Source organism: Ctenopharyngodon idella, chromosome 2 (assembly GCF_019924925.1).
Source record: "Ctenopharyngodon idella isolate HZGC_01 chromosome 2, HZGC01, whole genome shotgun sequence".
Taxonomy (NCBI): domain Eukaryota; kingdom Metazoa; phylum Chordata; class Actinopteri; order Cypriniformes; family Xenocyprididae; genus Ctenopharyngodon; species Ctenopharyngodon idella.
Window position 1 is genome coordinate 35,703,689 of NC_067221.1, and position 12,484 is coordinate 35,716,172.

General features: G+C 35.6%; 1 protein-coding gene across 7 annotated transcripts in view; it reads left to right on the forward strand.

The window, feature by feature from the left end:
• The first annotated feature begins 1,965 nt into the window (after positions 1–1,965).
• The window catches only part of fndc7rs1 (fibronectin type III domain containing 7, related sequence 1), a 31,673-nt gene continuing 21,154 nt past the window's right edge, over positions 1,966–12,484 (forward strand). Inside the window, exons 1-12 of one of the 7 annotated variants that reach the window (XM_051912228.1) lie at positions 1,966–2,212; positions 2,347–2,607; positions 3,836–4,440; positions 5,544–5,804; positions 5,988–6,251; positions 6,380–6,643; positions 7,053–7,316; positions 8,040–8,300; positions 8,989–9,252; positions 9,381–9,644; positions 10,268–10,525; positions 12,177–12,446. In XM_051912228.1, the coding sequence (XP_051768188.1) occupies positions 4,278–4,440; positions 5,544–5,804; positions 5,988–6,251; positions 6,380–6,643; positions 7,053–7,316; positions 8,040–8,300; positions 8,989–9,252; positions 9,381–9,644; positions 10,268–10,525; positions 12,177–12,446 (2,533 nt within the window). In that variant the 5' untranslated portion in view covers positions 1,966–2,212; positions 2,347–2,607; positions 3,836–4,277. Of the gene's footprint in view, positions 2,608–3,835; positions 4,441–5,259; positions 5,805–5,987; positions 6,252–6,379; positions 6,644–7,052; positions 7,317–8,039; positions 8,301–8,988; positions 9,253–9,380; positions 9,645–10,267; positions 10,526–12,176; positions 12,447–12,484 lie in introns of those variants that run through there. The other 6 variants (XM_051912237.1, XM_051912271.1, XM_051912247.1 and 3 more) reach the window with 6 other exon arrangements.

The following is a 12,484-nucleotide window of genomic DNA, read 5'->3' on the forward strand; positions in this document are numbered from 1 at the left end:
AACATTTTAGACCCCATTTACAATTTTTTTTGTGGTCAAACAAAATGCATCTTAATACCAGGTGTAAACACGGCCTCTGTCTCTCTCTTAAAGGTTCACTCAAAAATGAATATTCTGTCATCTTTTACTCGCCTTGATGTCGTTCTAAACCTGTATGACTTTCTTTCTTCTGCAGAACACAAAAGAAGATATTTTGAAATGTCGCAGTGTGTTTTGTCCATACATTGAAAATCAATGTCGCTTGTTTTGGACCCCACTGACTTTCATTGTATGGACAAAAGCAGTGGAAATATTCTTCAAAATATCTTCTTCTGTGCTCCAAAGCAGAAAGAAAGTTGTACAGGTTTTGACATGAGGGTGTGTAAATGATAATGATTTTTGGTTGGACAATCCCTTTGAACCAAAAAGAAATAGCATGTTTTATCAGTAAATTAATTTCTCTCCCCCATCTCTCAAACAAACACACAGCACCCTGCCCACCCAAAGCACCAACTCTGTACCGTGAGTGTTCCAGTAATGTCATCTTGTTCTCATGGAATGCCACCAACAACACGGCTTATTACCATGCCATTGCTGTGGACTCAGACAGACAGGTAATTGATTGCATCACTGTGGACACCTCCTGTTACTTCACTGACAGCGTCTGCGGTAAGGGCTACAGCTTCTACGTCAAATCCATCTACTCCGGAGGACTAGACTGCGACAGTGGATACACAGAAGGAGTGGTGATCAGAACGGGTGAGTTTTTTTGCAAAATATCAGTAAATATTTTTTTTTTTCATGATACGACACTGTTAATGTGTAGGCCTAACTTGTAATATGAACACTGTAATGAAAGTGCTATCGGTACTTCACAAAAATTAGAATGAGAGAAGCATGATTCTGCAGTTGTTTCTGATCGTCTGTTTATTTTGGGATTTAAAAGACAATTAATATTCAGCACTAACTTTGCAACATTGACACTGTTATTTATGGAAGCTTGTTTCCGCCATGGAATAAAACAATTTAAAAGATAATTGCGAGTTTTTATCTCACAATTCTGACTTTTTTACTTGTAATTGTGAGATATAAACTCACAAATGCGAGATATAAACTCCTAATCGCGAGTTATAAAGTCAGAATTGTGAGATATAAACTCGCAATTGTGAGTTATAAAGTCAGAATTGTGAGATATAAACTCGCAATTGCGAGAAATAAACATTTGAGTTTATATCTCACAATTCTGACCTTTTGTCTTGCAATTCTAACTTTTTTTGCAATTGCAAGTGTATATCTCACAATTCTGACTTCTTTTCTCAGAATTGTGAGATGTTAACTCGCAATTGCGAGTTATAAAGTCCAATTCTGAGGAAAAATAGAGTGACTTTTTTCTCAGAATTGAGTTTATTTCTCACAATTGCAACTTTAGATCACGCAATTCTGACTTTATAATTGTGACTTGTTCAAGTTCATATCACAATTCTGAGAAAAAAGTCAGAATTGCAAGATGTAAACTCGCAATTGCGAGAAATTGTGAGATAAAAAGTCGCAATTATCTTTTTTATTTTTTATTCAGTGGCTGAAACAAGCTTCGATAGTTATTGGACTGAACTGAATCAACACTGAATTGACTTGAGCTGAATAATGACACATATCTTCTGTAGAGCTGCTTTCAGCTTGTTTCATAGTTGATGAACTTTGGAACATTGACAGCTATTGAACTGAATTTAAAACACTGAACTGACTTGAGATGAAAAATGACACTATTGTCTTCTCAAGAGCTGCTTTATGGCTAAAATTGATTTTGTTTCATAATTGATGAATTTTACAGCACTTATTTTCCTGTTTATTACAGTGAAGCTTCTTTGAAATATCTATATTGTATAAAGTGTTATATAAATAAATGTAACTTCGCTTGTTCTAAATATAATTTTTAATTTTGGCCTCCTCTGTCACCTAATGCATATAGGCCCATGTTTGCCACAGAATGTCTATACAACTGCAGACTGTAATAGCACCAGCACTGCCGTCACTTCTTGGGACATGGCTGAAGGAGCCCACACCTACACTGTGGAGGCCCGCGGTAATAGTAAAGATTTCTACAACTGTACGTCTCTAAACTCAAGCTGCACACTATCAAATCTGGAGTGTGGAGAGAGCCTGAGCGTGTGGATTGTTGCCACTGATGGTGACTGTACTACTGATCCTGTGATGGGAGAGACGGCAGAGACAGGTGAGCATGTGTACATACACATTTTGGGTACTGTGAAATATTGCAATGTAAATACAATGGTAAATGAATATGCCCTTACAAAAAAGTACCGTGGCATGGTAGCAGATGTTAATACTCTTTATCTTTCACCGTAGTTCCCTGCACACCTCAGAATGTGTCCGCTGTGGAGAATTGCAGTTCAGACTCTGCCTCTCTCACATGGATCCCTAGCAACGGTGCCATTTTATACATCGGAAGTGCGAGACACGTGGATGGCACAGTTCACACCTGCACTGCCATGGCGACAGAGTGCACATTCCAAAACCTGAGTTGCGGCCAGACGTATGATGCATTTGTCATAGCAACAAACCTGCAATGCAACAGCTCTGAGAGTCAACATGTCACCCTACAGACGGGTACGTACACAAATGACCAAAAACAGACAAATAAAAGGTACCTTATAATAAAAATGTAAAATAAATTATAAAGTAAAATGAAAAAATATATAAACAAAAGTAGATGTATATAAGTGACCAGATATTAAAAATAATTGTTATTTATTTTTCTGGTTTATTTATAAATTAATGTGAAATCTAAAATACAAAAAAAAAAAAAAGAAAAAAAAAAAGAGGATAAATAGTCCAGATATGTACAATTAATACATTGAAATAAAAATGAAAAGGTGTCAGATATTTAAAATGTAAAATAAACAAATAAAATAAGAGGATGATGAAAAAGGGCCATATATTTAAAATGTAAAATAAAAATAAATAATGTAAAACAGAAAATGAATGAATTAAAGATGCCAGATATTTAAAATGCGAAATAAAAAGGGGGTGGATAAAAGAGAACAGATATTTAATATGTAAAATAACAAATAATTTAAAACAAAAAAGGGATGATTAAAAGGGCCATATATTTAAAATGTAAAATAAAAAGAATAAAAGTGATTCAATATTTAATATGTAAAATAAAAAATTATGTAAAACACGCCAAAAAAATAAAATAAAATAATAATAAAAGGGGATAAATAAAATGCCCCAGATATTAAAAATAAATTTATATATTTATCTGGTTCATTTATAAATTAATGTAAAATCTAAAACAAAAAAATAATTAAGGGTCCATATATGTACAATAAATACATTTAAAAAAAGTAAAAGGGGTTGGATATTTAAAACATAAATTAAACCTAAATAAAATAATAGGGGGAAGAAAAAGGGCCATATATTTAAAATGTAAAAAAAAAAAGTAAAATAAAATAAATAAATAAAAGGGGATGAATTAAAGATGCCAGATATTTAAAATGTGAAATAAAAAGGGGGTGAATATAAGAGAACAAGAAAGAAAAAAATAATAATATAAAACAAAAAAGGGATTATTAAAATGGCCAATATATTTAAAATGTAAAATAACATAAATAAAAAAAATAAAAGGGGATGAATAAAAGGTTCCAGATTTTTAAAAATGTAAAAAAAAAAATTAAAAAAAAGTAACAATAAAAAATAAAAAGGGATGAATAAAATAAGAAGAGATTAATAAAAATGGAATGCAGTGTTTTTTATATAGATGCTGCCCTTTTAAAGGTAAAACAAATTAATTTCTGGTGTACACAAAGTAAATCTCATACATTCTCCTTTACAGCCCCATGTGCTCCAGTCAGCGTGGTGGTGGAGACCAGAGACTGTGCAGCGAATCGTGCGACAGTAAGCTGGCAGACCCTTCATGCTGGGGGTCTGTACACAGCAGTACTGCAAAGTGATCATGGAGCCACGGTTAACTGCAGCACCAGCTTAAACAACTGCACAACAGCAAACCTGCTCTGCGGAGTGAACTACAACGTCACAGTCACAATGAATGATGGTCACTGCAGAAGTCTGCCATCCACACCCATTCAGATACAGTCAGGTAACAGTCATGTGAGCATGCACACTTTTTCAAACAGTAACAGATCTTTGAAGCTAACTATGTATCTCCTTTAGCTCCATGTGACCCTCAAAACGTCACAACCGTGCTCCAGTGTGACACCAACGTGGCTAACGTGACATGGGCTGCCAGCGCAGGAGCAAATCATGGGTACACGGCAATGGCAACAGATGTGCAGCAGCAACGCTTAGGTTCTTGTCACACTATGGGGACTTCCTGTCAGCTGACCTCTCTGCCATGTGGGATGAGACTAAATGTCACTGTCCAAGCTGATGGAGCCTCCTGCAACAGCAGCTCTCAACCTAAAGCTGCAGTAGTAACAGGTGTCAGCTCTTGTTAATTTTTTCTGATTTAAATTAGTCATAAAAATATTGTATAGAGAACATTTTAATTTGAAGTGGCCCTACACTCTAAAAAATAAAGGTTCCAAGAGGGGGTTTTCGCAGTGATGCCATAAAAGAACCATTTTGGTTCCCCAAAAAAACCTTTCAGTAAACAGTTTCAAAAAGAACCATTTTTTCTTAGTGTGAAGAATATTTTAATAATCTAAAGAACTTTTCTTTATGGAACCATTGATGCCAGTAACTAACCTTAATTAATAAGAGTGTAAAAATACATAAAAAGTATGAATTTTTTTAATGCATTAGATCACCTTTTCACCTTTTGTTAACCAAATTTTGGTCTTTTATATATATAATGTTCATCACATTAACTATGAACATAACCAAACTAACCAATGTTTGGTAACCACAAAGAAATACTTGACAATTATTGTTATTTCATGACAGTCATTCATTTTAACAATTACTTTTTGGAGCCACATGTATTTCAAACAAACAAACAAACAAATACCATTCAAAAGTTTGAGGGTGAGTTTGTTTTTAAAGAAATTAATACTTTTATTCAACAAGGACACATTAAACTGATCAAAAGAGACAATAAAAATATTTATAATGTTACAAAAGATTTTAATTTTATTTTTTAATAATTCTATCCATCAAAGAACCCTAAAAAATGTATTACAGTTTCTACAAAAATATTAAGCAGCACAAATGTTTTCAACATTGATAATAAGAAATGTTTCTTGAGCAGCAAATTAGCATATTAGAATCATTTCTGAAGGATGATCATGTGACATTGAAGACTGGAGTAATAATGCTGAAAATTCACAGGAAATTACATATATTAAAATAAAACCATGTATTTTAAATTGTACTAATATTTCACAATATTACAGTATTTACTGTATTTTTTGATCAAATAAATGCAGCCTTGGTAAGCATAAGAGATATATTTCAAACATTTTTTTTTTTTTTTTTTTTTACCAACCCCAAACTTTTGAATAGTATGCACTTTTTAAAAATATATATTTTTAAATATATATAGCCTATTTTTTTAATACAACTTCCTCCTCTCCCTTATCTAGCACCCTGCATTCCCACCCATGTCACTGCTGCTCTAAACTGTACCTCTAACATTGCTTCCATCACCTGGTACAGTGCACTTGGTGCCACTTGGTACTTGGTAAAGGCAGAAGGAAGCCAAGGGTACAAGACGTCCTGCAACAACACTGTCACTCGCTGTGATATCCCAAACCTGCAGTGTGGCCAGGAATATTCCATCACAGTCATGGGCGTAAATGGTGACTGCATAGGCCCGGCTAGCCAGCCTATCACTCTTGTCTCAGGTACTTGAACTCATCTCATTAGTGACAGGTAGAGAACCACAAACCGTTCTTTTCACCTGAGCCATTAAGAAACTCTATAAAAACCTCCCAGAAGACCCATATACCAACATCCTAACAGTTTTTGCATGACAACCACCATTCTGCAGTTTTGTGAGTTAACATTTTTTTTTATATATGTTGCAGCACCATGTCCAAATACTGGCATTCAGGCCAAACTGGATTGTCGCACCAACTCAGCACTCATATCTTGGACACCAGGCAATGGTGCACTAAGTTTCAATGCAACACTGCAGTCTTTCCAGGACGCCCAAAAGCACAGCTGTTTCACCAACGGCTCCTCATGCAACATCACCTCATTGCCGTGTGGTCAGCACTACAACGTCAGTGTTACAGGATACGGCCAGAACTGTTCAACCTGTTCTAAACCCCTGGTCACTCTAGACACAGGTATGACATCAAATAATAATTCAAAGCGTAATTAGCTTAGACCCTAATTTAAACTCTTTCTTATGGCATCAAATAATCTTTTGCTTTAAAATTTTGTGCAACACATCATTTGAATCTTTTCTTTCCAGCTCCATGTGTTTCCACTCAAGTCAATGTGTCATTATCCTGTGGGTCTGACACTGCGTCTGTTTCCTGGGCAGCATCTAGTGGCCTTGTTTCGTACTATACAGTAACAGCAGAAGGTGATAATGGAATTACGCTAACCTGCAACTCCAGCAGCACTTCCTGTAACATCAGCGGCCTGACATGTGGTCAGGCGTACAACGTGTCAGTCACAGCTATGAGCGGCAACTGCACTGGGCAACGTAGCGAAGTTCGTCGTGTCAGTACTGGTAAGTATTTCCTCTACAGTATAACCTTATAATCATTTTGCCGTCAAACTAGTGGAGAATTTTGCATACTACAAGTTTGTCTAGTGTTTACATGCAGAACTTTTAAACTATAGTTATAAAGTCAGAAGTGCGAGATATAAACTCACAATTGCGAGTTATAAAGTCAGAATTGTAAAATTTCAACTTTTCCTTTTTTAAATAGTCTTTTTTCCTCAGCATTAGACTTTATAACTCGCAATTACGACTTTATATCTCAATTCTTCTAAAAAGGAATTCTCACAGACTAAAATAATATATATATATATATATATATATAAACGATAGTAATGAAACTTAATTTATGCTCTAATAATACACTCATATTTAATAATCTGTGTTTCCTTTCACCCTTTTTTCCTGTTACTTTCAGCTCCATGTGTGCCGGTTCTGAATGATGTGGCTCTGAACTGTAGCTCAAAGTCCGCTGTGGTGAACTGGTCTAGTTCAGGGTCGAGTCTAGATGTGTTTTCAGTTAGCGCAGTGAGCGCTCAGGGTGAACGGCTGGGCTGTGGTATCTTCAATAATCGCTCTTGTGTGGTGGATGGACTGCAGTGTGGACAGACGTACACGTTCAGTATGAATGCAACGCAAGGCCAATGCACCAGTGCTAGCAACACGCTACAGAGGGAGACAGGTAACAAAGCCTAGTTTGGCCAAACAATGGAAGACATTAAAGAAAAAAGAGAGAATCTTTAGACAGATGAACTGCAGTGTGTAGTAAACGTTACATAAGACATGGTAGATTTCAGTGAGCTGTACTGTTTCTTTCAACATACCTTCTACTTATCATTCTTGTTTATTTCATGCTATAACTAGTAGTAAAGCGGAAGCAATGATCGGTTCACTTGCGCTCCACGCTGCCACTTCAACTGAGACGGCTACACTGATCTGTCACGCCACATTACAGACCATCAAAAATGACATTGTTTGAATTTTGTGATAAAATTGACAGAATTTGAAAGCTTAGACTTGGTTTCTTATCAAAAGTAACAAAGCGCAAGGCTAGTTGCGATTATTGGTTTTATTCAGGTATCAGGAAAATCATGAAATAAGCTCTGTAAGATATCGTCAACTTTCATTGACAATGAATGACTTTAGGTAATTTTGTTGCTGAAAATCACTGTCAGTACTCGTGCCCTAGTACCTGTAGTGCAGCACAGTGAAACCCACTCCAAACACTTTAGAATCCATATACACTATGTAAAAAATAGGGCACAATGTAATGTATTAAGTTGATGGAATTTTCTGTATTTATTTTTTAAAGGTGTTTTACCTGTATTTTGAATTTTGCACTTCATTGCGTTGTGTTTTAGGGTTAACGGAAATGTCTGTAAAAATTATTTTCTTTTATCTTCAGCCCCATGCCCTCCACTGAATATCCAGTCCAGAATGAACTGTGGCAACAACACAGCGAGTGTGTCCTGGTCCCGTGGCAATGGAGCACTGTCCTATTTGACAACATTGGAATGCTCTAATGGACAGACGTATATGTGCAGGACCAATGAAACAGGATGTGACATCACTAACATGACGTGTGGACAAACTTGCTCAGTTAAGGTAGTGGCAGAGGGACGTTCATGCAACAGCTCTGTAGGCACTGGATCACCTATCGTAACAGGTAAGAGAAACAGATGGTTAAATCAAACCTTGTTATATTTAAAATGCGATATACACTACCATTCAAAAATTTGGGGCCAGTAAGATTTTTTTGAAAGAAATTAATACTTTTATTCAGCAAGAATGCATTAAAAAAGTGACAGTAAATTCATCAAATTTCATCAAAAATCCTGAAAAAAAAAAATGTATCACTGTTTCCTCAAAAATATTAAGAAACACAACTGTTTTTAGCATTGATAATAATAAGAAATGTTTCTTGAGCACCAAATTAGCATATTAGAACTATTGCTGAAAATCCAGTTATGCCATCGCAGGAATAAATTACATTTTAAAATATATATATAAAAAAAATATCAGTTATTTAAAATTTTTTCACAATATTTTACAGTATTTCTGATCCAATAAATGCAGCCTTGGTGAGCATAATAAACTTTTCAAAAACATTAAAACTTTTGAATGGTAGTATAGATATTGAGATATGATATGTTGGTTAGTGGGTAGTTAAAGGGATAATTCACTTAATATAACAGCCAACTATACACTAATTTTGTTTTATTTAATTTACCCAGCTCCTTGTGTTCCACCAAACCACATAAAAGTGCCGTAGCAACCATATGGCAACACCCTGTCAACCATCCACCATGTAAAAATACAGCATTTTGATGTGTTATCATTTTTTCAACTTGCAGCAACATGTCCAAATACTGGCATTCAGGCCAAACTGGATTGCCGCACCAACTCAGCACTCATATCTTGGACACCAGGCAATGGTGCACTAAGTTTCTATGCAACACTGCAGTCTTTCCAGGACGCCCAAAAGCACAGCTGTTTCACCAACGGCTCCTCATGCAACATCACCTCATTGCCGTGTGGTCAGCACTACAACGTCAGTGTTACAGGATACGGCCAGAACTGTTCAACCTGTTCTAAACCCCTGGTCACTCTAGACACAGGTATGACATCAAATAATAATTCAAAGCGTAATTAGCTTAGACACTAATTTAAACCCTTTCTTATGGCATCAAATAATCTTTTGCTCTAAAGTTTTGTGCAACACATCATTTGAATCTTTTCTTTCCAGCTCCATGTGTTTCCACTCAAGTCAATGTGTCATTATCCTGTGGGTCTGACACTGCGTCTGTTTCCTGGGCAGCATCTAGTGGCCTTGTTTCGTACTATACAGTAACAGCAGAAGGTGATAATGGAATTACGCTAACCTGCAACTCCAGCAGCACTTCATGTAACATCAGCGGCATGACATGTGGTCAGGCGTACAACGTGTCAGTCACAGCTATGAGCGGCAACTGCACTGGGCAACGTAGCGAAGTGCGTCGTGTCAATACTGGTAAGTATTTCCCCTACAGTATAACCTTATAATCATTTTGCCGTCAAACTAGTGGAGAATTTTGCATACTACAAGTTTGTCTAGTGTTTACATGCAGAACTTTTAAACTATAGTTATAAAGTCAGAAGTGCGAGATATAAACTCACAATTGCGAGTTATAAAGTCAGAATTGTGAGTTATAATGTCAGAATTGTGAGATTTCAACTTTTCCTTTTTTAAATAGTCTTTTTTCTTCAGCATTGGACTTTATAACTCGCAATTATGAGTTTATATCTCAATTCTGAGAAAAAAGTCAGAATTGTGAGTTTATATCTCACAATTCTGACTTTAAAACTTGCAATTGCGACTTTATATCTCGCAATTCTGAGAAAAAAGTCAGAATTGTGAGATAAAAAGTCACAATTATCCATTTTTTTTTTTTATTCCGTGGCGGAAACAAGCTTCCACAGTTTTCTAACATTAACTGTAAGTGGGTTAACGTAAACGTATTTCTCATTCATTTTTATAAACACTGACGTAATTGATATCATAGCACAGATTCTATTAAGGAAACTTGACGTTTGTTATTTGGAATATTCCTTTAAACATGCTAAAGTAATACTTTGTTTAACTTTGTCTCCCAGCACCCTGTGCTCCTCAGTCTGTGGTCAGTCAGCTCTTAGACTGCCAAACAGGTGATGTTCAAGTTAGCTGGCAGCCGAGTAAAGGGGCGCAGGTCTACTATGCTCAAGCAAAATCTTCTAGCAAGATTCTGGTGTGCAACTCCACCTCCACATCCTGTGTAATCCCTGCTACTGGCTGTGGGCAGACATACAATATCACTGTGGCTGCCGAGGGCAACGGCTGTAGCACCAACAGTGTGACCAGTCTGGTCATGACAGGTGCAGTAACATTTTGACAAAGTTGATGGCTACCATTCTAAATAATGAATCCCACCAGTTCAATATCTATATATTTAAAGCCAACATGAAATCAAAATCAATTATTTGGTCTTTGTTCATTTAACATTTCTATTAAAACAACCGTCAAATATTAAATGTTTAACTACTTACATCTTAACTTACATTCTTTAGCCATTAAAACTGAAGTGTCACGGAATTAATGTTTGGCTTCTGTGAATAGTAAAGCTCATCTTTGATTTAACTGTCCATCGCAAATATTTTGACATTGGCGAGCACTATTTTTGCCATTCTTACAAAATATAGAGTGGAGTGCAGGCGAACAGCATCAAGACTATCAAATATTATTATCAATTAATAATATTTAGTGCTGTCAAAATTAGTGCGTTAATGCATGCGATTAATTTTTTCAGTTTAACGTGTTAAAAATATTTTTTTCCATCATGATTTGGCTAGTGTTTCATTATATGATCAAGCTCTTATTCACACAAATGCCTTTAAATGTTAACCAAAATCCAACAATCCAAGCTGTGAATGTCATGTCTGTGTGACACACATACGAATCGTGTGCACAGAAAGACGAGTTCTCTTTCATGCTTGAACAAACAATAACACACAGAATTATGCCAAAATGCCCGTTTTGTTGAGTATCCTCATAAGAGCAGTCTTAAATGAGTTAAATAACGTCTTAAATTAATGTAAAGAGTTGTGAGAAAAAATGCGCATCAGATCCGCATCATGTTCGGCAGTGGCAGCTCTTAAAGTGACAGCAGCCTAATAAACCAGTTGCTGTGATGTCTGTCAATAATGTTTATCAAAGAACAAAGGTAACAGAGAAAATTGTAGCTTTAATAATGATTAATCTATATTTAATTTTAATTTATGCAGTGAAGACTGTAAAGTGTTTGATAACTTTATTAAATTTCTGTATATTTCCAAGGCCACAGGTAAATATGACATTTAGCCTATTATAATAGGTTTATGTTAAGATTGTTTTAAGTTCACTTAAATTAAAAGGTTTTTTTTAGGCCTAATAATCGATTGATTATTCAAATCGAAATCGATAGCTTTCAGTTATACTGTAATGTTGAATGTCTATAATTATTGTTTAAAAAAATCAATTTCATTGAGACACTATTAGTATCAGTGATACGGACCTTCATCCATAAAAAGATGCCATTAAACAAATATTTAAAATATACTGTCTGTCTTTAAGTTGTTTGTACATTAATTTGGAGAGTAACTGTGAAATTATTACAATATAAAAATTACAAAAAAACAACTCTGTTTTTAAACGTGATTAATTACAGAAAAACTGTGCAATTAATTGGTTATTTTTTTAATCGATTGACAGCACTAATTATATTACTACAATATCAATATCAATAATATCAGTTTGGCCATATCTGATTATTGGAGGGGACTGATTATTAGCCCCCTGAATGTTTATGGTGGTTACTGCCCTGATTCCTCATATTAAAGTCTTATTCCGATTTTTTAACTTAGGGATATGTCAGGATACTGAAGTACAATGAGTTGCAAATACAGTTTCATGTTGACTTTAAGACTTTAAATGCGTACTACTGGAGACACACAGAATAATAGTATCTGCATATATGTTTCTCTTCTTCAGCACCATGTCCACCCAGTTCTGTCGCCGCTGTTTTGGACTGCTCTACAAACACAGTCTTGGTGTCCTGGAGCTCCTTGAGCTTTCCTGGGGTTGGGTACACAGCAAGAGCCATTGGCCCATCAGGGCCCTATAGTGGTGTGGAGTGTAACACAACAAACTTGAACTGCACTATCACTCTCCTGCAATGTGGCAGCCAATACAATGTCAGTGTCACCGCTTCTCAAAACAACTGTACTAGCAAACCCAGCACAGAGTTCTCCTTCAATACAGGTTAGGAAGCAGGAATTCTCACAGACTAAAATAAAATA